This window comes from Dermacentor albipictus, chromosome 2, assembly GCF_038994185.2.
Source record: "Dermacentor albipictus isolate Rhodes 1998 colony chromosome 2, USDA_Dalb.pri_finalv2, whole genome shotgun sequence".
Taxonomy (NCBI): Eukaryota; Metazoa; Arthropoda; class Arachnida; order Ixodida; family Ixodidae; genus Dermacentor; species Dermacentor albipictus.
Window position 1 is genome coordinate 199,182,995 of NC_091822.1, and position 26,532 is coordinate 199,209,526.

The window sequence follows — 26,532 nt, forward strand, 5'->3', positions numbered from 1 at the left end:
CGAGGGGGCGAATTTATCAAGCGCCCATCTCCGAGTCACTTCAGATGAACGTGTATTAGTGCTTAGTCTGTGGCACGTATGCGACAATGGTCTCAATACAGCTTGAAACACAGCCAAGCCTGGTACCGCTCACGGGTCGCGGTGTGCAGCCATAATATGCTGGCCGTGTCGAAAATGGGTGTCGGTCCACCTCTCACCGGTGGCAAGTTGTTTTTCAACGATACGCTAACCGAGAGTTTTAGAATAGGGGCCCCAGAAGTTTGGGGCCTCAAAGAACTTTCCGGATGTCTGCGTTGGGGCACGCAGGAGTGAAGAGATTTAGAACAGGGCTTTGCGTTTGCGGACAGCGTCTTGCGCTGACAGCGCCACTACGGCGTCAAAGAAAAGCTACTAGAAATAATTAAATAAAATATACCATTTTGTGATAAGAATAGTAATTTCAACTTTCGTGTATTTGCGTTTAATTACAACTTAGAGGTTGTTCTATTAGCAGCAAACAATTAGTTGCGCTTAGTTTTGAGTAACCAACTTTACGTGCCTTCACGAGCCAGGCTAAGCCGTGTTAGGCCTACGAGCCATCAAATGCACAATCAAATTCGGAATCAGCGGCGTCTAATGAATCAATCTTCATAACACACGCTATTTGAGAGAAAGCGATAACCGCAGTCACTTCTCGAACCCACTTTGGTGCTAGGTTAGAGCCGTCGCTTCGATGGGTGTCGCCATGCTTGTTTACCCAAATCTTTTGGGTAACTTTTGGGGCTCCTGCTAAACCAGTGAAATAGCGTGCCCAACGCAAAACGCAAACGCACTCTGCGTCTCGCGCATGCGCAGTGGCTTCGACGCTATTTCTCTGGGGCCCCAAAACGTGTAGGATCCCTATTCTAAAACTCTCTAATGTTTTCTCATGTGCGAAGTGCAAGATGAACTAACCTTTATTTATTCCACGTTCGTGATGCCTAAGTTAAGCTTAAGCGCGGTTTTTCAAAGTAATATAATGAAGGCTATACATTGCTCGGTTTTTTACTTTGTATAAAACTGTGTTGTGTATGTGACGGTAGTGTATTATGTTCTTTCTGTTTCCATAGGCTCTGAGTGTGAGTATTCGGGTGCTTGGGTCCGGTCAGGCAGAACACATCTGCCTTTTGCCCTTGTATCCGAGACCTTGTTGCCTTAAATAAAGATTATTATTATTATTATTATTATTATTATTATTATTATTATTATTATTATTATTATCTACAGCTCCTGCTGCAGTATTCTCGAATATTTCACGCAAAAAGTACGAGTTGCCTAACAAATCGCTGCAGCCTATAGCCATCCGGATGGCGGTCTCCGTTTTCGTAGGGAGTCATGGGCGCCTGCACGTGCAAGCTTGTTATGGGGCAGCATCTGAGCGTTTTCGTGGAAGAACGTTAAACGCGGACTGCAAACGTTCCGCGCACGAGAATCCTCTTTACGCTCCGGGTGATTTCAATAGTCTGCCCGATTGGCTCCGAGAAAGGTGGCGGCCGACGCCGCGCGCATTCAACTCGCCCCGAGCTGGCGCCAGTGAGGTGTGATGCTGGACAGGCCGCGGAATTCCGCAAGTCGGACAGGCTGGTATTCTTCCTGCAATGCTTACTTGCCGCTTGTTTGGTTGGGGCAATACGTAGGGGCAGGAATGTGCGAGGAAAGGGCCGTCCAGCTGGGGCGAGCGAGAAAGGAAGCCTTGAAAAGAGAGCTTCCAATTGAATGAGCGAGATGTGGTGGCCGATGAGTGTTCTTTCTTTTTTTTTCATTAGCTTTTGCTTATTTTGCAGTTTCCGTTGCTGTTGTTTTTCTCGAACGGACTTTTCTCGACTCGACCGAACGCAGCGGTGTGGCCCGCTGGCTCGCCCGTCGGCGCCCATGCCCTGGGCGACGCGCTTTCCGGCCGCACCCGGGCGTCGTCACCCCGTCTCTTCCGCACGGATCGAGCGCAAATGAAGCGAGCGCGGCCTCGCCGGCCATGGATCGACGACGACGGCCTCGCGCGCTGATGCGATCGGCGGCGTTCGCCAGCGGTGCGCGAGGCTCTCGGCTGCCCACGTCCAGCGGCGCGCTCGCGTGACTTGGTCGCGCGCGGGGAAGCTGATGGGACAGGAGGCGCCCATCTCCTCCGCGCTCCCATTTCTGTGCCCGCCCGCCTGTTTCCTTTCTTGCGCCTCTTGGCCCTCACCTGAGTCACCTCTCGCGTTCTCTACTTCTTCTTTTTCGGCTTGCCTTGAATAGCGTCCGGTTAGCAGAGAAGCAGAAACGGGTGCACAGGAGCAGTGCAGGTGCGGGAGACTGTGACCCGCTCTCTTGTTCTTTACATTTATAAAGAAAGGCAGAGGGAGCATCACACCGCCGAGAGAGGCAAGGGTAACTCTTTTGGTCTCTTCTTCGTTTGACCTCCACATCGTACGAAAAGAAAAAAAAAATGCCTAACGAAGAGACTAGATGTACGTGAAAGGCAAGAACAAAGAAAAAAAAAACGCGTAACTCGCGTCTCGGTGGGCCGTAAGTGATGCCGGCTGTTTCATTCTACGGACAGACGGTTTTTCGTGGGCGCGACGGGTCGTGCGACAGGTCGAGTCTCGATTCGTGTGTCTTTGCGTTTCTCCCGGGTTTTGCGTCGCCAGCGGAAGGGCGTCCTTTCTCTTATTTACTTACATGCACTGCGGGACGGACAGGTGAGTTGCTCAGAAGGCACAGAGCGAAGGAAAATTTTGCTTCCTGATTAGTGGAAATTGCCTTCCTGTCAATGAATCGTCCGTTGAAAGGGCTGTCTTTTCGCAGTACGGAAATAATGGCGGCTGCAGAAGAGAAATGTTTGGGCAACATTCCTGGACGCAGACGTGGGATAAAACAGTCGTGTCTTCAGTTTTCTTGTAAAATCGCGTGACGTGATGTTTCGTCCTGAATAATTGAGGCATAGAGAAAGCCCGTGTTGTGATGCAGTTACGAAGCACAATAAATCGCAGCGAAACTGGCGTTTTTCACTTAGGGAAGGCGCGAGTTTCCTATCTGTCCGTACACTACGCCCAGCTTCAGAACTTCAGACTCGTCTTCTTTATTAGCTAGGAAAGGTGGGAGGCATGGCCACTGAAGGATCCAGCTATTAAAATGCATTAGCCAACATAAATAAGAAGAAAGAAAGAGGAGGTAACAAAATAAAATAAAAACACGCCATCGAAATAAGTCTCTTCGGACTTGTTTGACAGTTACCCTCATGTTTATCGTGCTTACAGTGGCAACATCCTATCATGGTGTCACTTGCTAATCTCTGTCCACAAGCCTCGTGAAGCTGAATAATTTTTCTTCTTTATCTTATTCCTCTGTTTTCATTTTTAGTTTACTTAATTCAACTTGCGTATGTGACTATACTAAACTCTAACTGAAACTGGTTAATGATTGTTACGAAGTAAATTAAAATATTTGACTGCTAATAACAATCATATCTGTAGATGACAGGAAGTACTGTTGTGAAGTCGGGGGTCTGTGCGGTCAACAATAGGGTTTCGAGCGACGTTAAAGAGAAGAAAAAAAAAAGGATTACATTAAAAAAATTACATGATTGAGTTTTACAATACGGCTCCAGCTATCGGAGCACACTATGGTAGCGTCTTTGCCGAGTGTCTCTCTGTTTCCGAGCATCCTCCTCCTCTCCACACAGCTGCTTGGATCCGCTTTTTATGCCCTGCGTCGCCATTGTTCAGCCGCTTCCCCCAATCCGGCGTCAGGACACTGATCTCAGGTCCCACTAATCCAGAGGTTTGTTGCCCTTTCCCTTCGACGGGAGTTTTATCGAAACACACTCACATCACTGGGCACAAACAGGGGAACTGGGATCGTACACTGACTCCGTCCCCGGCGTGGTCGTGCCAATTTGTGTCGGGCATGAAATAAGTGGTAGCTGGCCCATGCTATCGTCCGACTCATACACGCTAAGGACGTTGTTGAAGCTTGGGAGGGACTTTTTCTCATCGAGAACGAGGAATACGGGATCTATTTACAATATCTACATAAAGGGTGGAGAAAGTTACATTTAATCAGTCTAGCATGACTGAAAACGAAAGAACACCGAACAGTCGACAACGGCTGCTTAAAAACCCTCTGTCCTTCCTAGATCCCTAGGTGAGGGAGAACTGCCGTTCAACCTTCGTCCAATGGGAGAGTCATTGCAGTCGACCCGCCTTTGAGGGGGAGGGTTCACACACTAATTTCCGCACTTTGGTTTCACTGTACACACCGAAGGGAGTGGGTTGTCGTAGACAGGGGTTGATACGCTTGGCCCAAGCAGGCGCCTCTTGATCTCAGAGCTGACCCCGCAGCTAACCGCCGCGTCTGTCAATAGACTGTGACGACTTCCGGGGCCCGTGAGAAAGCACCGCAAGACACCTTTTTCCAGGAGCTCTCTTGCTCCAAGTAGACCGTGAAGGTGACAGCGAATCAACTAACAATACTCGGTCCACCGAACGTGGCTAGAATTGTTGGCGCCGCTGACTGTCCGCAGGAGGCGCATTGTTGTCTTTACAAAGCGAGTCGTCGCAGCGGGCCGGGAAGGGTTCGAAGGTCGCTTCTCCAAAGATCGCTAGAACCGCAGGTCGATCGAAATAACTGCAGCGGGCTGTGAATGGTTTCCAGTTCAGTACCCCTGCAGGCCGATCGTAACAGTGTGAAGAATCGTAGCCTTTCACAGACCTCGCCTCCGGCGTGGACGTTCAACATCCCATTTGACGAGGCCGTGGGCTCGTTTCCCCTTTATCCGTGACCGGAGTTTTGTCGCGGAGTGAACGGCCGACCATAACGGCCTTGATGGGCTCTTCGTGACGGTCAGATGAGACGACGTTGCTATCTTCAAGCGAGCTGCCTTGAAGTGAATGATGAGGCGCGACAAGTGCATGTCGCTGGGGTGGCTCTGGAGGACCGTCGGGCACAACAGTACCTAGGCTGGAAATTTACCTACTACGAACGAAACCCGACACTTGTTGATGTGAAATAGCTGCTTTTGTTTGGATTCCCTGGATACAGTAGAGAATGACGTTCAGTCCGAATGGACAGCGTAAGGATTTTGTGTTTGCATTCGTACCTTACTTTTGTACAAGCAGGTGAAATTGCCCGAGTGTGCGCATTGCAGTCGAATAATTGATTGGAGGACGTTTTGAATTGTTCAACAATGTATGGACATTTTGACTGCAATAAACACACTGAGTTTTTGCTTTGCATGCGGAAACCATTTTCAAATGAGTGAACATTCAATGGATTTTTTTTACTACTGCAACTCTTTGGAACACGCGCTAAATTGACAATGGGTTTTAACGCGAGCTGAAATGGGAACGTACAGAGGGTATGTATGTCCTGTGCGGGCACAGTCTAAATATGTTCGACAAACCACCAATCGGAAGAACAATGTGGCCGACGTGTAGACAGAGAAAAATAAATAAATAAGTTCAGTTACATGTTTTTTAGTCATACAGGCCATTTTCCTAGATATGCATCCGGGATGAAAAAAGCAGGAAAGAATGCTGAAACACTTGCGGACTTAAGCACTGGCACAAATAGCAATCTGGGCCGCTATCTTGTACACGTTCGAAAAGCCGACGTTCGATATCGCGTCGCGCGATTGTCCAGGCTGCGCCGATATTGCGGCCTATAGGCCAATATAGTCCAATCGCGCGAGGCGAAATCAAACGTCGGCTTTTCGAAAGTGTACAAGATAGCGGCCCTGTTCTCAGGTGAAGTGGCGGTACCAAGGCGCAGGAAACGCGTTAGGCATAATATTATCGAGTGTTTTCTACAAGAAGGACGGTTGAAGGGCACTCTAAGAAAGTTTACACCCTTTGAGTCGTACCTTTGCCACACAACGATAAACGTCATCCGTCTCGTCCACATTTCCTTTCTTTAACGCTGCGAGCCGGGTTCTTGCCAGTAACGAACAGCATGCGCGTTATCAGCATGACATAGTATTCCCGACAGGAAAGTAGCGGGCGCGGCGTTTTCAAGAAAGTAAACGCAAGCAAGGCAGATGGCGATTATTGTTGTGTGGCAGATATACACCCCAAGGGGTGCGAACTTTTTTAGAGTGTGAGCATCAAAGCCATCGGTCACTTATACACCAGCCGTCAGGAAGTCCCTCTGGTACTTCACCGACATCACCAGAGGGACACGTGTCAGCTGTCTGTGGCAGTACGCGGTTATTGTTAAGCGAACTTGTGAATGACGGGCACTACATGGGTTTGTCTTTATTCCATGCTGCAGGCTATGAAGGCACGTGGAGATTTTCGTAGCGGCCTTCTTAAGGTTCATTTGTCATCGAAAAATACTTCTATAGCAATTGTTTATGCCATTCTGCCTTTACAGCTAACGGCGATGCGTACAATTTTGTTTTCTTTCATACTGTGCAACGTACACACCACAAAGGTCATAACCTTATTTTCATGCAATTTATATGTTTATGCACGGCTTTGTTCCCAAGCTATGTTGAAATGCAAATTCCGAATCAGGTGGATGCAGTATAACCGTAGAGAAAGAAATTGAACAAGAGGGAACGCTCGGCGAAAACTGGCAACAGGAAACACGTCACGCCTAGTGTCAACCCCATCCGTTAATTGACGCGAGCATCAGAAAAAAAGAATGTGAAATGAACTTACAGACAACGTTTTATTTTTTTTAATTCTTTCCCACAAAAAAAAAAATTGCGTATAAATGAACTTATACTTCGCGACTTATTTTTCTTGCGTCACCTAGCAACAAGCTAGCTGCACGCCAGGCGCGCCATATGCATGCGTCATTCGCCAGACATGCCGCCGAAGCGAGCGAGGACGGCTGCGCATGTGAAGCACGCCTGCTCGGCGACCCGTCTGTTTTGGATGTAGCCCGTTTGTCGGGCTCCCGGCGTTTTCTTGCATTACATCTGCATTTCGACATGGCACTGCTGCACTACGGGACTACAGCAAGGTGAGGAATTTTGTTCAACAGTCTGCGGCGCACTTCAAGCGCATTTAGGCTCACTGCACAAAACTAAACTTATATAGTGACGCAGTTATTGAAAAACAGCTCCGCCGTCCAAGCCTAGTTAATTTGAGTTAATTACTCGTACTGGGAGATGTTTGCGACGCTTTCTACGAGTCCAAGCATTATTATAACTTACTTCGGGTAGTTTTTGGGCACGCCCGCCGCACCTGGCTTTGTGACGAAAAGCACATCGGCCATATGACGCAATTTCGCGTGTACACTGAACCTTACCGGGACAAGTTTTGGTGAGCCCAGACATTATTGTAACTAATTTCGTTACTTTTTGGGGTACTATTCCAGTACAGTGGCCGCGCTCTGCGTAGTGGCGCAGTTAGCGAAAAGCAGCTCGGCTGTGTGCCGCAGTTTCGCGCGTACTGAATTTTAGTGGGACAAGTTTGTGACGCTTTTTTATGGGCCTGCAACAACATATACCTTATTTCGGTACCCACGCTTGTCGAAAACGCGACGAGCCATTGCCAAAAGTGATAACACTGGAGTGTATTGCTTGCGCCGGCAGGACACGTAAATGATAACGCCGAGGAGCTCAAGAACTTGACATTTCTGTCTTCTGAGCGACTGAAAACAAGCTTTGCACCCACCAATTTGTCTTGAGTGCGACTAGAAGGCATTCTACGAGCGTGTAACATGGTCTGGCTGAGAGCCTGTGCTGTACCATTGCGTCGACTGAGTCCAAGTTGTTTTGGAAACGCGCAATTACCCGTGTATTTGTGCTCTTCAAGTGCAGGAAATAATGCCCGGGAAGGGAGGGATGCTTGAAAATCGGATGTTTTCTTCAGATTTATGGCATTGTTTAGGAGTCTATTTGCTACAACATGTATGTAAAAGTGAATTTGTCTGTAACACCGCTCATTCACCACTTACGCACGTTTCGCCTCTACACGCAATATTCTTGTTCGGTCAATATGCCAAAATGATACATGCTTGTAATTTACTTTTTTTTTTCAGCTGATGGCATCCGGTGGAGCTTCGTACGGCAACGACTGCTGCTTACCTGGTGCCCCAACTTTGGATGAATGCATAAGAAGCCCGGAACGAGCATTTGTATAGAGCAAAATAAACATTTCATCATTTCAGAAGACGTCCTGGGTTTCCTTGATGAAATTGCACGGGACACGCAATCGGTGGAAGGTTGTAGTGATCGTTCGCAATCATTTTACTAAATAATAAAACGATCCCGCGCCAAGGCCGCGCGTAGTTCGGCAGCAGAAGCGAAAAAAAAAATTAAATGCCCCGCCGATCATGCAGTGGAGCCGGCGTGGCGTTTACCAACTGGCGTTGAAAACGCGCGCGCCCAAAACCGAAACCGGAAGTTGCTAATACCATCCGCTTGGTGCGCTACAGTCAATTCGGCCGCTAGGCTCTATGGGAGTGTCCGCTCTTGTTCAATCTCCTTCTCTACGGTATAACTGTCTTTGGGAAATATTATACACTTTCGTGGTAGCTGCCACGTAACGAGATGATCGTTGAAGGTGACTCAGCCTTGGACAGTGCGTGCAGGAAGGGCAACAGTGCAGCGTAGCGCGTGTGCTATAGCATCTGTACTCCCTGTGAGGAAACATGGTTGCGAGTTCAAGCTCTTTTTCTACGTCGTTGTAATGTCGTTGCCCTCTGTCTTCACATTTTTGCTTGGGCAACTAAAATAATTATTAAATTGAAACAAAAAGACAATCTCTCACCTGTTTTCACGCACTCCGGAGTGAGGCAGATTTTTGATGAGAGATCTGTAAAATATACAAAAGAAGGTAACAACAAAGGAAATGTATACGGCCACAAGCGACGGAGGCGACAGGCACTGCGCTGCCCTCGTATCAGTATTACACGCGTGTATCCTTCCGTTGCCCGTGCTCCGTTACCGCTGCTCTTTTTGCGTACCGAATTGACTTTTCCGGGACAAGGCTGGTCTATGCGGTTCTGGTAGTCACTGTGCATTGCGCTAAGGGCTGCTTAATGCGACGAGGGGATAGATAGAGGCGACAGATTTTGTCGCACTTCACACAGAGAGATACGCACGCACACACACATGCGTGCGCACGCACATACACACACGAACGCACGCATGAACACGCACACAAACACACACAACATACACACACACGCGCGCGCACGCACACATACGCACACACAAACGCACGCGCACGCGCGCATACACATACATGCGCGCACACACAAACGCACATATGCGGGCACAAATGCACACACATTGTCACGTAGTAGTGACGGTGAAGAAAGCAGCAAAACTGGCAGTGACAAAACTAGCGTTTTATTGGGCGAACTTGTGCCCTCAAAAACAGGCTACACTCGAAAGAATGGCGACCGCGGCGAACACGGTCGGCAATCGTCGAAAATCTGAGAGCGGGTCAAGCGCATCGGCTTTTATGCATCAGTCATCGAAGGTTCCAGAATAATCGCTGGTGCCCGCGCGTCTTCCAGAAAGTTCTACACCATTCGCGTCGCGCATACATGAAATCAGATTACACAAGGTTCGGTGACACCAGACAGTAAAAAGAACCATCGATAACATTCGAGAAACTTCCGATACATGCCGGCGCGTCCTGCGCTGTGCGACAACATTTGTTAGACGGGAAAAAGCGGTCACCTGGAAAAGACAAACACGTACACGTGTCAATCCCCATCTCAAGAAACATGGTCCCTATGCTGCAAACCAAACAGGAGAGTTAAAAACAAAAAGTACACTTATTAAACAAAACAAAAACAACAAAGAAACAAAGTCCAAAGTAACAAACTCCAAAAAAACATCCAAAGTTCAGCTATCTAAAGTCTCAAAGTTCATTAGCGCTGGTAGAGCGACTTAAGCCGCACAACATGGACAATTTCATGTCGTGAGCGGCGCCGCTGTGATAGCGAAATGCCGTCTGGCACGACCTCGTAGTCGAGTACGTCAATGCACCGGATGATCTTCTGGGATCCGAAATAGCGGCGTAATAGTTTCTCACTGAGTCCTCGTGGGCGTGTCGTGGTCCAAACCCAAACACGGTCGCCGGGTCGGTACTCGACGTAGCGTCGTCGAAGATTATAGTGTCGGCTGTCGGTCCTCTGCTAGTTCTTGATGCGCAGACGGGCTATAGCTGTCGGGCTTATTCAGCGCGCTGGAGATATGCGGCGACATCAAAAATCTCTTCGTCGGTGACGTGGGGCAGTATGGCGTCGAGAGTCGTCAGGTTCGTGCCGTATACCAGCTTGAATGACGTGATCTGTGTTGTTTCTTGCACCCCCGTGTTGTAAGCAAAGGTTACGTACGGCAGGGCCGCGTCCCACGTTTTGTAAAAGAGTACGCATTTGGGCTGGTTGGTTCATGATTACGAGCAATAAAAACAGCGCTAAACGACGGGACGAGTGAAGGGACACAGACAACTGCGCTGACTAACAACCAAAGTGTGTTTATTCCGTCAGTCAGCATATATATGCTCCGCCGCTATCTGAAACCACAGAATCTACAGGATAGGGCATGCGCAGGGGGAATGCAATTAATGTGATAAGAAGGCAATCTCCTTTGGAAGGAGAGAAATGGACGGGAGGCTTACACATGCATCACCACTAACGTGAATGTGGAAGGCTTCGGATATAAGGCGTGCGCGGTCATCACGATATTTTGACAGATAGGTTACACCTTCGAAGGATGGCTTGCAGCCGCATTCATTGCAATGTAGCGACAACTGACTATCTTTTGCCCGTTTTTGAAAGTTGTTGAAGTGCTCACGCATGCGGTCGTTGATGCAACGCCCCGTTTGGCCTATATAAAAACGCTTGCATGAAAGAGGGATCTTGTAAACCACACAGTCACAACAGTCAGCAACAAACCTCTGTCTGTGCTGTTTTTTACAACTTTTTTTGTTGTTATTGCTTACCCTATTGACTTGGTGGCACAGGCTACCTAACTTATTTTTGGCAGTAAACACTACGAGGCTTTCGGCGATGCTGGTCAAAAGTTTTGACTTTTGACCAGCATCGCCGAAAGCCTCGTAGCGAACCTTAAAGGAAAGCAGTCGGCAGCTGCTCTGTCCGAGAATCGCTCACGGCAAGTGGTTGCGGTAATACCTTATGTTCACCAGGTTGCGCACAACCTCAAAAAGGTTGTCAGTAGGGCAGGCGTCAGGTTGCTGTTTACTGCCGAAAATAAGTTAGGTAGCCTGTGCCACCAAGTCAATAGGGTAAGCAATAACAACAAAAAAAGTTGTAAAAAACAGCACAGACAGAGGTTTGTTGCTGACTGTTGTGACTGTGTGGTTTACAAGATCCCTCTTTCATGCAAGCGTTTTTATATAGGCCAAACGGGGCGTTGCATCAACGACCGCATGCGTGAGCACTTCAACAACTTTCAAAAACGGGCAAAAGATAGTCAGTTGTCGCTACATTGCAATGAATGCGGCTGCAAGCCATCCTTCGAAGGTGTAACCTATCTGTCAAAATATCGTGATGACCGCGCACGCCTTATATCCGAAGCCTTCCACATTCACGTTAGTGGTGATGCATGTGTAAGCCTCCCGTCCATTTCTCTCCTTCCAAAGGAGATTGCCTTCTTATCACATTAATTGCATTCCCCCTGCGCATGCCCTATCCTGTAGATTCTGTGGTTTCAGATAGCGGCGGAGCATATATATGCTGACTGACGGAATAAACACACTTTGGTTGTTAGTCAGCGCAGTTGTCTGTGTCCCTTCACTCGTCCCGTCGTTTAGCGCTGTTTTTATTGCTCGTAACCACGTTTTGTGTTCGACGTCGACATACATTGCTAGTATGTCGGCGAGGGTCTTGTTCAGGCGCTCCGTGAAACCATTCGTCTGCGGGTGGTGGGCAGTTGTCCTCCTGTGACCTGTATGGCTGTATTTCAGAATGGCTTGGGTGAGCTCCGCTGTAAAGGCCGTTCCTCTGTCGGTGATGAGTACTTCTGGGGCACCATGTTCCAGCAGGATGTTCTCGACGAAGAATTTCGCCACTTCTGCTGCGCTACCTTTCGGCAGGGCTTTACTTTCAGCGAAGCGGGTGAGGTAGTTCGTCGCCACGACGATCCACTTATTTCCGGATGTTGACGTGGGAAATGGTCCCAACAAATCCATCCCGATCTGCTGAAAAGGTCGGCGAGGAGGCTTGATCGGCTGTAGTAATCCCGCTGGCCTTGCCGGTGGTCTTGCGTCGCTGACAGTTTCGGCATGTCCTCACGTAACGGGCGACGTCAGCGGTCAGGCGCGGCCAATAATACCTTTCCTGTATCCTCGATAGCGTCCGGGAGAATCAGAGGTGCCCCACGGTCGGATCGTCATGTAGGGCGTGCAGTACTTCTGGATGCAGCGCTCACGGAACAAGAAGATTGTTGGCGCGGACTGGTGAGAAGTTCTTCCTCACGAGTAGGTTGTTTCGAAGCGTGAATGAAGACAATCCGCGCTTAGATGGCCTAGGGACAACGTCAGAATTCCCTTCTAAATGCTCGACGAGGCCTTTTAGCTCAGGTTCTACTCGCTGCGGTTCAACGAAGTCTTCCGCGCTTATTATTCCAAGGAAGGCATCGTCATCCTCGTCGTCTTACGGCGGCGGGTCGATGGGGGCGCGTGATAGGCAATCGGCATCAGAGTGTTTTCTTCCGGTCTTGTAGATTACAGTGATGTCATATTCTTGCAGTCTGAGGCTTCACCATGCCAGCCGTCCTGATGGGTCCATTAAATAAGCTAGTCAACACAACGTGTGACGGTCGCTGACGACTTTGAATTGCATGCCATATAGATAAGGGCGGAATTTTGCTGTAGCCCAAATGAAGGCGAGGCATTCCTTTTCAGTCGTAGAATAATTGCCTTCCGCTTTTGACAGCGATCGTCTAGCGTAGGCTATCACCCGATCAAGTCGGTCTTTCCTCTGTACTAGGACGGCACCGAGGCCTAGGCTACTGGCGTCAGTGTGGATTTCGGTATGGGTGTCCTTGTCAAAGTGCGCAAGTACCGGCAGCGACTGCATGCGTTTTTTTGACTTCTTGAAATGCGTCGGCCTGCGGCGCTTCCCATTTCAACTCGACATCACATTTGGTTAGATGTGTCAGCGGCTCATCGATGCGTGAAAAGTCCTTGACAAAGCTCCTGTAGTAGGCACACATGCCAAGGAATCAGCGCACTGCCTTCTTTCGATGGGCTGCGGGAACTTTGCGATTGCACCTGTCTTCTGCGGGTCAGGGCGGACTCCAGATTTGCTGATGACGTGGCCCAGGAACAGAAGCTCATCGTATATTAGTTACAATGTACCTTATAAATGCGAATTTGTGCACCTATACTAAGGGTTACACAGCTAAGGGTGTAGGGAAGCTGGATTGTTGTTTGTTAGCTAGGTTATGTTTACCTAGTTGTGTTTAGCGAGCAGGACCAAGGCAGTAAAGCAGCAATCATGGACTTGAGGACACCTCTGAGAGACGAATGGTTTTCGGTGAAGAACTGGGCCTCGAAGTACACAAGAAAATGAGGAAATTGGAAATATTAAAGCTGATTTCCCAACAGGCCAGTGAGGAGGACATTGAAATTGGGTTAGAACTGTTTAGGAAAAGAGAGAAACGGTTGAAAGAACAGCAGGACAGATTGGAACACGAGAAATGAAAAAATGCAACTTTCCCTTGAAAGTAAACGTTTGGAGTTGTCTCGAGCGAGTTAGGGGCTCTGGAACGATCAAGTGAGGCAGAATCATACCACATCGACAGGTTGTTAAAGCCATTTGAGGTCGGGAGCGACATAGGCTTGTTCCTAGGGAAGTTTTGAAAGGACTCGCGAGAAGATGAACTTCGGTCCGAGTACATGGCCGCAGCGGTTGCTGTCTATGTTGCCGTGTGAGGCTGCTGAAGTAATCGCCAGACTCAGTGCGCCAGATACATATTATTATGCGAAGGTTAAGGCTAGCCTTTTGAAGAAGTACCGCCTTTCAGCCGAAGCTTTTCGGCAGAGGTTTCGAAGCACGGGCAAGAAGGATAGCGAGGGATATCCGGAGTTTGCACATGGCTTAAATGTAAACCTAGTCGAGCAGAAACGTGATTATTGAATGCATGTGTCTAGAGCAGTTTTACTAAAGCATCCATCCCACAATCTGTTAAGCTGTGGGTGCAAAATAGAGGAAACATAAACACTGTGAAAAGGGCGGCCGAATTAGCCGAAGAGTCCGCAACGCGTTGAAAGCTGAACGCCGAGGACGGAAATCGGGACGGTCGAAAGGAACCGCGGAAACAATTTCCGTTCAAAAAGGGATCGCAGACGAAACGACTGGAGACTTCAGACGCGGATAAAAGGGCGTCAGAAGAGAGCGATGAGAAGTCAATTGGCGAAACTGTACATAAAGAACAGAAAAAGGAATTCGAATCTTTTAGACCGATCCGCTGATATAAGAGAAACAAACACGTACATATCACTGCGAACTGCGGGAAGCCTAGGGTAGTCTTTTCCCACGTGGACGAAAGAGACGAGAACAAGTTCCTCCCTTCAACAACGTCCTTAACGTGGATGAGTCGGACGTCAGCATGGGCCAGCTGCCCCTTCTGACACGCCCGACTCCAACTATTAGAATACAGACACACGCACACACGCATGCACACACATATATGCGCACGAACACGCGCTCGCACGCACACCGCACGCATGCATGCACACATGCACACATGCACACACGCACGCATGCACCTTAGAATGACCTTAGTTTACATCGAAAATGCGTTATTGCGTGCAATGGCTACTGCTTACATTAGGAGTGAAGTACGCTTTCGATAGACGAATTAGTTGTGAGGACGCACTGCACCGCATGTGACAGTCAAGTTTTAATTTCATTATGTCCGTGTGGTAACTCAAGAATAAAAATTAACTTAAGTGCATTGAGAAGTTCAAGTCATTTCCGTGCCCGCGTGGCATGGGCATGGGACATAAATTGGAGCAAGAAATTCAGGACGGATTTACAATTGCGACACCATTCGTCGGGGTACAATATCTAAGAACACGAAACATGGTGCAGAAGCTGCATGCATGTTGTCTCAGTGAGCTTTAGTAAGAAAGGTATTATTTTGAAGCTAGCGTAAATAGGAAATAACACACCCAAACCACGCTAATATTGCGAGTGTTGAAGATTCGGTCACACAACCGTGTACTTAGATTTAGGTGCACGTTAAAGAACCCCAGGTGGTCTAAACTAATCCTGGGTCCCCCACTACGGCGTGCCTCATTCTCAGATGGTGGCTTTGGCACGTAAAACCCCAATTTTATTTAAAGGTAAGTAGCACTGCAACTCCTCGAATATGGTCCGTGCCGCCAACGTTAAGGGCAGTGATGCACTGTACTTGTGAAAGGTTCGTGGAGCACAGCCGAGCCAACCTACCGTGGTAGACGACCCGGTCGGAGGGCGCCCTGGGCGCCACGAATGCCAGGTAGGCGAGCACGCAGCACGCCGCTGCCAGCAGGGTGACGAACGCGAGCAGTGAGAGGTCACGTGCTCGCTGCGCCCCCGACGGGTGCGCCGCTGGCTTGGCTTCGCTGGGCCGCTGGACGCCGAAGCTGGCGCACGACTCGTCGCGCGAGGCTTTCTTGCCGGGCAGCGCGTCGCGCCCGGCCGCCGTCGACAGGATGGGCAGGCCGAGCACGGCGTCCGGCCGGCTCGCGTCCTGGTACTGCGACACACGCGGCGCCGGGGGGGGGGGGGGGGGGGACTCCGTTTAGCGACCGCGAAACGGGCTTCGCGATTTAAACCCCACGGCTTGGCGACACTCTGAGCGACACGTTATTCTGCGACCGATCTGTGTCGCCACTATCCACTGGTGAGTTGTGGAAGGAGGAAGAAGCCAACTACTGGCGAAAGTATGCCACACAGTTGCATGTGACGTGGGCATGTCACTAATCACCAGCACTGTTAAGACGAAATGAACAAGGTGGCCAATCAGAGCAAAGGCACAGGACGCCTCCACTCCGTCAAGGCCAGTCTCAATACATCAAGCTATTTGTGACTATTAGCAAGTACTGCTAGACATCAACATTCGCCAGAGAAATCTGTCTTAAGAAACTTCAATGGTAGGCTAAAGACCTGCCTTCTATATATTGACACGTGTACTTGTTTGTCTTTATCGGGCGACACGTTACACCGCCTAACAAATGTTATCGCACAGCGCACGACGCGCCTGTAGGTATCGGAAGTTTCTGGAATGTTATCGTCTTCCATCCGCTGTCTGTGACCGAACCTTGTGTAATCTGATCGCATGTGTGCGCGACGCGAATGATGTAGAACTGTGTGGAAGGCACGCGGGTCCCAGCGATTACTCTGGAACATTCGACGACTGATATATAAAAGCCGACGCGCTTGACCCGCTGATCAGATTTTCGACGATCGCCGACCGTGTTCGCCGCTATCGTTGTGCTATAAGTGTAGCCTGTTTATGTGGGCACAGGTTCGCCCAATAAAAGTTAGTTTTGTCTTTCACAGTATTGCTACTGTGTTCTTCAACGTGACCACCACGTGACAATATCCGGTGTCCTGGCACCAACACTTACGCCTTCCACGGTCGCGCACAGAGTCGCTCTACGTCTCAACCTTTCAATGAGAGCCTTTCGCTCTTCGACGAACTATGAGCACTGTTGGGCATATGGACATAGCCACAAGTGGTCATTCAGCATAAGTATTATTGCATTTCAGACCATCGTAGGGCTATTTTTTTCCAAGGCACCTCGCCCGTGTCAATGTCGTGTTATAGTGCGTTAGTGTGCGTTAGAAGCAACAATGTCGTCGATGCCGGTGAAAACCAAACCAGGATTTGCTTTTGTGCACTCTAAAGAAAACGCTCAAAAGTAAAATGCATGAAGCAAGAGGCTTGTATTACAATAGTACTCTGTCAACGTTCATAAGACAAAATCCGACTAAATTTTGGAAGACAATTAATCCACCTTCTGCCAAATCTTCTTCATTCATCATTGAAAATGAAACCTGCACTGACGCCCAGACAATCTCAGAAGCCTTCAGCAATTATTTCAAATCTGTTTTCTTGCGTTGATAACGGTACTGTTTCTTCCTTTTCCGCTCCTTCTGTACCTGCAGATTTCCCAGATATCGGTATAACTTAAACTGGAATTCATAACCTGTTACTAAACAGAGACATTACTAAAAGTGCTGGTCCGGATAGTATTCCTAACGTATTTTCGAAAAGGTACTCTGAATGCTGTACACGTTATTTAATAATTATATTTCAGAAATTAAGTCCAGACGAGTCCCGCTAATGTCGTGCCTATCTTCAAATCGGGCAAGAAGGCAGTAGATGTAACTACAGACCAATTTCATTATTATCTACGTGCTGTAAACTTCTGGAGCATGTGATTCACAAGCACATCATTCAATACTTCACTAATAACGACATCCTTTCACAGCATCAGCATGGTCTCTGTAGTGGTTTTTCCACTGTTACACAGTTGATTGAATTCACGCACGATATTGCCTCATCCCTTAACAACCATGAAAAGGTCGACACCATTTTTATTTATTACTCCAAAGCTTTCGATGAACTATGCCACAGGAAACTTCCTAAACTTCGCACCTTTCTTACTGGCTCCTATGCTGATAAATTACTTGGTTGGATTACAGATTATTTGCACCTTAGGAATCAGTTTGCTAGCTACAATCGCCAGCAGTCATCTCCAGTTCATATTTCCTCGGGTGCACCACAGAGTTCTGTTTTAGGACCCCTCTTAGCTACAAGTTATATCAATGATGTCGTCCACGTTGTTACTAACACTCCAGTTAAGCTTCGTCTCTCCGCTGATGTCTACATTTTGTATTTTAACGTATGTAGTGTCGCTGATCAGGTTTTACTAAATGATGTGTTTTTTTTCTTTTTACGACTCGAGCAGAACTTGGCAAATGGAGATTAACCTAATTAAGAAAACGGTGATAATGACCTTCGCTAATACGGAACAACCCTTGCAATTTAACTATGGCAATGCGGAACACGCACTAGACAGAGTCCAGGAATTTAAGTACCTTGGTGTCGTGTTCTCTTCTAACTTAAAGTGACACAAGCATATTGACCTTATTTGCGCAATATCGTTTAACAAAGTAGGTTACTTAAGAAGAACTTTAAAAGGCGCAGCTAAAAAACGCAAGATAACAGCCTATAAATCACTAGTCAGGCCTCTTCTTTAATGTGCGTCAGTTGTGTGGTCACCTCATCTTGTACATGACAAAGATAAACTCGCGTCTGTCCAGTGGAAAACTATCAGATTCATTTTTAACCGTTACAACCACAACTTTTCCCCTTCAGAGCATTACCACGTCTTATCATTGAATTGCTTAGAACATCGACGAACATGCGATTGGCTTATCATGTTACATAATATTGTGCATAAATCCGTTTGTATAGCCGCCCCTATTTCTTTCGCTGGTCCTTCTACACATGTGACCAGCCGGTCCGATCGTTTGGACATTGTGGCGTTCCGGTTTTTTCTTGATTGTCATGATTATTCTTTTTTTTTTCGTGCACAGTTGAAACTTGGAACAAGCTTCATAGCTCTTTGCGACAACTTCCACATGCACAGATTGTAAAACACGCGTGTAATTTTGTGTTTTGATGTTTCTTTTTTTATGTAACCACTGCTGCAATTTCTCAAGCATGAGACAGCAGTATCTGCAAAATAACTAAATAAAACTCCTGCTTGAGTAAACCCGTGCCCCCTTCCCCCACCTAAAGAAAAGAACGATAAAACAACACCCAAAGTGCAACGATAGCGGCGAGAACAGTTACTTCTAGCCCACATCCGGACTTTAGGCTTGAGTCTGTCCGACATTTATAAACACGTCTCACCACGCACCCCAGAGTAATTGCTAGTGCTCGCGTGCATTCATATTCTGTAATAGGTAATATCTTGCCAACTAAAAAGCCAAGAAACAGTTCAATAATTTGCTCTCGCAGTCCTCGTTACAGTGATACAGAGATTATCATTCGCGTTTGTGACAGACCATTGCCAGAACAAAGGATATGGAATATCGGCTTCGTAAGCCATCGCAGCAGAAGGCAACGTAGGCATAGCTACAATTTATAAGGGCAGCGAACCTGCGCAAAGGGACTCCTTACTTGGTGTAAACTGTGACGCTGTGCTGTGATCGTGACCAGCTGTGATCTTGTGCCTATGTCTCTTCTGTCTTCTGTCTCCTTCTATACCTTATCTTTCTGCACCCCTCACCCCGTCCCCCACTGTAGAGCTCTATATTATCTTATTAATAACGCCATTCTGGAATATGTTTCTTCTAATCGCTATTTCGGTGTTCACATTACTTCAGTTTTTGACTGGACATTACACACTACCAGATTTGTTAACAGAGTGCGAGGCGATATTCGCTGTAAACTTCAATAGGTGGCTTCTTGGTGGGATTCATTGCCTAGTAATCAGGTTGCTGTAAATGAACTTGCTCAGAATAACGCTGCCGTATTCACTACTAACAACATTTTTTAACTTTTTGCACGAAGATCTTGGAATACCTACCGTGCTGAGTTTATGTTGACTTCTGATTGTAACTTAATCATTTTCTTTAATAATTAGAAACTGACTTCCTCAGTCAAGGGCTTCACATCACCTGGGAAGTCGCAGGCAGCCTTGAGACCGTGAACTTGGCACCGCCACTCAGAAAGTGAATGTTGGCAATGATCGTTTTCATTCAATCTTAACTCTCAAAAACCTCAACAGAACACGTAAACCAAGACTCCATTCACTGACGTGCGCTGACACTAGTCTAATTTCTGATGACAGCTAAAGCATGCGATAATGCACTAGAACGCTTTTGCGGAGAAAAGGTACAATAGTATCGCCAGCTCAATAGTACATCAGGGTTATCTATGCACGATACGAGCTTTTGCTCAGCTGCCAGGGATGGTTACGGCTGCTCAGTCATTATGAAGAGCAAAGATGCGCTTAAGTAAAGGACGAACTGCTCCTGTGTGGCCTAGTCGAGCATAGGATTCACCAGGAGTGAATTAGTCTCGATGTGACTGCCGGAGACGACGATGCGCAGTATGTATCGTTATCATCACGGACGCTTACGGAGGAAGCTAGACGATGCAAATTGCCTGTTGTGAATAGGGCAGCACAAATTCATTTTACATGCGAACTTTCTTCGCTCCCTGCTTTATGCCGGAACAGCCTCGGAGCGCCTACCGGCGTGACGGGCGACGGCGTCCTGCGGTACTCCAGCACTGTGCTGAGCGGGTTCTCGTGCACAGTGACCTTGAGGCCCGACTGGGTCGCCTGGTACGTGAGCCCGTTAGGCATGCGCTCACTGGGCGAGGTTCGGAAGCCGACGGTGGCAGCCGCCAGTGGGTCTTCGGGCGACGCCATGTCCGAAGGCAGCGGGCTCTGCTCCAGCCGCAGGACCGTCGTCTGCAGCGTGGTCGCCTCGGCCCACTCCAGGGTCAGGCCGCAGGCGGGTCAGCCGCTCTGCGAGACGCCATGGGAATGGCACAGTAATTGAGAAAACACGCGGTAAATGGCTACCTGGACTGAAGAGGCCACCCGCAACGAAGGCGACCAAACAACTTTCTCTACTCTCAATGAAGTTAAGTTATCATCGTCTCCAAGGTGGAGTCTACATTTGCAAAACACAGCTGCCGTCCATCGCAATGCTGCATGAATATAATCATCTTGCCGATGCCCGGTGGTGCATTTGGCTGAGCACCCCTCTTGGAATTGACCTATATAGGTTTGATGCCACCTGATGTCACATTATTTAATATCTCCTTGATATAACGACACTCGGTCTTGCTATATGCTCACATTGTCGCTTACACAAACATGTACATATATATTTGCCATTCACATACTACGGCATATGAAACGAAGGGATCACATAGAAAAGTTATTGTACGTTAAGCAAAAATTACGGAGTTTAACATACCAAAGCAACATAGAGGCTAGTGGAGAACTGAATCCCGTTCAACCACACGAGCGCTTTAGCATTGCGCCTTTATAGAAATGTCGCCGCGGCTGGAAATCAAACTCGTGCGCGGTAAAAGAGCGCGATAGCCACTTGTGCACGCGGCAGGACGCGGTCTCAAGTCCAACGAAAGATGACTGTGGCCTGTCCGTCGTCTGTAGTGCGTTGCAAAACAGACGTCGTCCAAGCAACTTTCCCGTCAAGTGGTGCTGACCAGGAATAATTGAAGAGAGATTCACGCTACGCTTTCTCCATTCGCTTCGGCGAACGCTCCTGGTTATACACGTGTTGTTCGCGTCGAAATTCGTAACCGCAGGCTAATTAAACAGGGTATTTTTTTTTGCATTTTCACTGCTTGGTGGGTCCGTAGGGACAGCTAAGAATTTTAAGGCGTAAGCCCTTAGTGGCTCATGAGTGTCCGGGCGCTGCCCGTGCTGGAGGCAGGAAAGCGGTGATCACCGGCGAGGGGAGCAAGGAGAGGAGGCGCCATGCCAGTAGGGCTGTGCGAGTGGGCGCGTGGGAGAGCGCGGACATGCGCGTGGGGGTGCGCGCACATCGGCGACAAGCCTTGCAGCCATGTGGCTCTGATTGCATCCCATGTTGGCGGCCACGGCGGCGTCGGTTCGCAGAACAGTTCAGACAACAGACAGAGGCATTCATAGATAGACTTTCGCCTATCGCAGTTTAGCTCAGCAAAGTACCCATAGATTTTTCGATGAAATACAGGGTGTTTTCCCCTTGCCTCGCATTTTTTACTCACCTCGAAAGCAAACCATAAAAATCACAAAAAGACGCACAAGATTTGGTGAATTACTTTCTGATACCAAAAATAAAACCTGCCTAAAGCTATATGAATGTGCATATTTTTGGGCAACATACTCTGAAATTGGCCAGACGAGATGGGCAAATGATCTCAGCGCATCATTTTGCTCAATCATGCAAAACACGTATCCTGTAAACGTGCACATCTTGCGGCTAATCGAAGACTAACTTTGGACGAGAAATGAAAGTGCTCAACAGGCACGCGCGTTAGGAAGAAGCTTTAGCTCGGGGGCCAACTCTGATTTATTTATGATCAAATACATGTGAAAAGCAAAGACTGCCTCATTAGACAACCGCCTGTACCAATTCTAATGAAGTCGGCTGCGTTTCTGAAAGCTAAGTCCTGCTTGCGTTAGAAACCAGAACCTTGATTTAAGGCCTTCTTGTTTTTACGAAAATTGCCCAAATAATGTCAACTTAGCAATTGAAACAGGAAGTTTACAAATGCATAACTCTGAACCAAGAATAGATATTCTATAGTTTATAATCTGCATCCGGTGAAGCACCTTACAAATGTGCTGTATCACATTTCAGCCTATGTGAGATTATTGCAATGTTAAAGAAGGTTTTGCTAAACTCAAAGTAGTGGCATTGTCACAGTGTGGTCTGTGCTAGTACGCCGTATAGAAGACGACGACAGACTGGATTCGAGAGCGTGTGCGCGTCTGCCACTGCGTTTTAGAAATACACCAGCGCAGCTCGCACACACCTCTAGTGGAGGTGCGGGGCATGCTCGGTACTGCGCGATCTCCACAGCACACGCCACATACGTTTCGCCACGATGATGATGACCTCGATGACCGTCGAGGCTACTCCATCCACGAAGGTGCCATCACCGGTGGTTCTGTTGAACCTTCGTGACCCAGGGACCTTTATCGACAGAAATGGCGTCGATGTTGAAGGTTGGCTCGCCTGCTACTATACAGCGTCAGCGAACACAACAGGTGGCATGCCATGCTTATTCTCTCCAACGTAATATTCCACTTCCAAGGCACGGCGCGCGTGTGGTGTGATGCGCATGAAGCCGGCTTGACGAGCTGGGAAGTTTGCAAAGAAAATCTACGTGGCCTACTTGTAAAACCTGAGCAGGATGTCAGCTCGCATCAAAGAAAGACCTTGCGACACGGGCCCATACCTCCACGATAACATAATTGTCATATATCCAGAACGTGCTTTGTTTTCGTAAAAAATGCAGACAAAGACATGTACTACAGTACTAAAGATCATTGCCGATCACGCATTTAATTTGGTGTTATGTAAGAATTGCACAACGATTGAGTCGGTCTTTTCGGAGTGCCGACGCTTTGAACTAGCCAAAAGCCGACGCATTGATCAACGCATCGATTGCCTAACAAGGACCGCTACAGTCTCATCCAGCGACGATGTTTCTATGTTCCGTTGGCTGTCAGATGCACAAAGCGTGGCGCAGACAGTCCGCCGTGAGCTGAGGGCTGTGGCTCCAGCCGTTCGTTATTCTCGGCAGGTTTACAACGACCAGGCCACAAAATCGCTCATTCAATCCATCGTCCAACAGGCGAATATGGGCATTCCCACTTTTGGAAGCGCCAGTTCTGTAATGCCCCAGTCATCCCATCTGAGGGACCAGGTTGGCTCTCGCCACCTAGTTACCGGAATTCGGCTGAATGGCGATCACCAGACGACCGACCCATTCACGTCACGTGCTGTCGCGCCGGCCATACCTCTCGATGCTGCCGCTGGTACTCGTCTCTTGGAGCGAACTTTTCTGCTGTCTGCGTATCAGCGACGAAGCTCGCCCCGATCCGTTCAGTGCTGACCTCGCTGCTCGGACTCCAGCCGTTCGCACTCGCCCTAAGCTCGACAGTCCTGCTCACTACAGCCTCGACGGTCGCACCTCGGGAAAAAGAACAACGCAGGGGTGACGTTGCACTGAAGACCCAAACCATAAATCCACCCAACAGAATCAATGTTCTCATTGATGGATCACCCGTTATAGCTCTAACAGACACGGGTTCCGCGGTAAGCTCCGCCTTCTGCCGTCATCTCAGAAGAGCGCTCACACCTGCCAAAATCACCGGCCGTCCAACGGCGACCAACGGTGGCACAACTGCAGTACTCGGGATGTGTACCGCCCGCATTACAGCTTCCGGTCATCCTAGCTCTCGCCTCATCGCCGTAATCGACCACTGTCCTCACGATCTTATTCCCGGAATTAACATTTTAACATTGCATTTAGCTCTTGTTTACTGTTTGTTAGGCGTTCTGCGTCTCGAACTGGCCCAAGGTGCTGCTGTCGTTGCCACAGATCTGCCCCGCCTTGGTTGCAGCCAATTAGTTCGCAGGCCCGCATGAAGCTGCAACTTACGTCCTCGAGGTGCCCGCTCTGCTCTTAATGACGGCGACTACGTTGCATATCCGGTTCGCGAGGTTCTTTTGGCTCGCCGCATCACGCTGCCCAACGCCATCAATACCACACGTGCCTTCCCGTTCTCAACTTTGGGTCACGGACGCAAGTTCTTCCACTGGATATTTCGCTGGCTACCCTGTCCTCCTTGCGAGACTGGACTGTCTCCGCGCTAGCCATTGATCCTCAGCTTCACTCCTCAGCTGCAGAGTCGTCTTCAACTTCCTTACGTGAAGATCCACTCGCACCAGGCTAAATTTCTATCACTCGAAGTCGCGCACTGTGCCTTGCAGCACTGGGACGGCGCTTTTGCGGGCTGGGATTCACGTCACGATGTGGTGTGTGCTGCGACGCCGAAGCGAACACGCAGACAGATTGGATTGGGGGGCGTGTCTGCGTTACGATCTCTGCCGCTGCGTTTAGAAATACATCAGTTAAGCTCGCGTACACCGTATTATTTCATGGTGGTCTACAGCATCTTGCCTACTCGCCTTGAATTACACAGGAAAAAAATTATAGGGTTTTACGTGCCAAAACCACTTTCTGATTATGAGGCACGCCGTAGTGGTCGACTCCGGCAATTTTCACCACCTGGGGTTTTTTAACGTGCGCCTAAATCATAGTTGGAGAAGTATGAGAGGGGCCTTTGCCCTGCAGTGGACGTAGCCAGGCTTATGACGACGATGATGAAATCTAAGTACACGGGTGTTTTCGCATTCCGCTCCCATTGACATGCGGCCGCCGCGGCCGGGATTCAATCCAGCGACATCGTGCTCAGCAGCCCAAAACCATATCCACTGAGCAACCACGGCGGGTGCATTACACGGGAGCGTAGTGAGTTACAGAGCTGCGAACGTTTGCGCTGCTTCGTTTTTCTTAATTTGGTAATTTTCAAAATTTCTTGGTTAGATATTGATGGTCCTGAGAAACATCTCTTCCTATGCATTTGCATTTTATATCAAATGCAACAAACTTTATGAAATACTCTGCAGTGGATGGTGAGCGAAACGATTTCTACGCTCCCATGTATTGAGATAGGAGGTCTTGTGATAAATCTGATAAAGCTGAAGTGCACGACCCCCGAGTTCGCTACCAGTTCGTTATAAAACAGCTGCCATCGAGCTTCAGCAAAAACTGTCGTCATCCTGACAGTGTTAACGCGATGAATTTCAGGGTCCGGTGTGGCAGAAAATCTCGTGCACGTAGTTTCTACAAAAAAAGATTTTCGAACCAGCCAGGCCCTCCATGTGGCGCAAGGAGGATATTGAACTAATTGAATTTCTCAAGCTAAAATAAGTAGAAAACTAGGATATGATATGATAGCGTTGGATTGTAATTTGACTATACGAGAAAACATGTTTCTGTTACGCTAAAACTCAAAGAAACCCATTTTCCAGCGTTTGACCATTTATAGACCGGCCATGGCGTCCGCCACTGTCGTGCGCCGGCACCCGAAGGTATTGGGGGTCACGGAGGGGCGCGCCCGGTTCATTGCAATACAACCAGATGGCAACTCGCCTCCGCCGCCATCTGGCTAATATCTGTGGACGAGAATTTAGGTTTGAAATATAGCGTTGAGAAATCAGGTGTTATGGTATTCGATGAAAACAGTGAACAGACAGTGGCAATACAGGGCCAGAACATACCTCGGGTAAAGGAATGTAAATACATTGATATAGGGATAAACGAAGGCAACAGATATATGGAAAGACAGGAAAAAAGAATAACAGTAAAGGAAAGAGAAATGCGGCCATAATGAAACACAGAACGCTATGGGGATAAAATAGGTACGAGGTGCTAGGGGATATGGGGAAAAGTGTAATGGTTCCACCACTTACATTTGGAAATTCGGTTGTTTGAAATCAGGCATACAATCAGGACTAGATGAAAACCAAATGTCAGTGGGACGCCTCGCATGGGCGTTCACGGGAAGACTACAAATGAAGCGGTGAAAGGGTGATATGGGCTCGACAAGGTTTGAAGGGAGGGAAGCTCACAGTAAAATTAAGTATGAAGAACGACTGAGGAATATGGAAGAAAGTAAATTTGCTGAGAGAGTGTTGAGGTATTTTTACAGTAACAACATTGATTCAAACTGGAGGAAAAGAAATAGGAAGCTTACCAGCAAGTATGCGGCTTGTAGGGTGAGCAACACAGCAACAAAGAACGTCAAGCAGAAAGTCACAGAGGCTGAAATAATTTCATGTGTGGCGGCAATGGAAAAGAATCCTGCCAGGAGTAACTACTTAAGAGGAAAAAACGAAACCAGGAAAGAAACCATTTATGATAACTTAAAGGGAATTTTCGAAGCGAGATCAGGATGCCTTAGAACACGCAATTATAAAGCGAGATATAAGAAG

The 26,532-nt window shown here is 48.2% G+C and overlaps 1 protein-coding gene across 1 annotated transcript in view; it reads right to left on the reverse strand.

Moving 5' to 3' along the window:
• Positions 1 to 26,532, reverse strand: part of LOC135904532 (neprilysin-1-like) — a 196,942-nt gene that overhangs the window by 66,139 nt on the left and 104,271 nt on the right. The window contains exons 2-4 of the mRNA XM_065435340.2: positions 20,193 to 20,471; positions 15,385 to 15,673; positions 8,718 to 8,762 (exon numbers count right to left, since the gene is read on the reverse strand). Coding sequence (XP_065291412.1) covers positions 8,718 to 8,762; positions 15,385 to 15,673; positions 20,193 to 20,372 — 514 coding nt within the window. The 5' untranslated portion in view covers positions 20,373 to 20,471. The remainder of the gene's footprint in view (positions 1 to 8,717; positions 8,763 to 15,384; positions 15,674 to 20,192; positions 20,472 to 26,532) is intronic.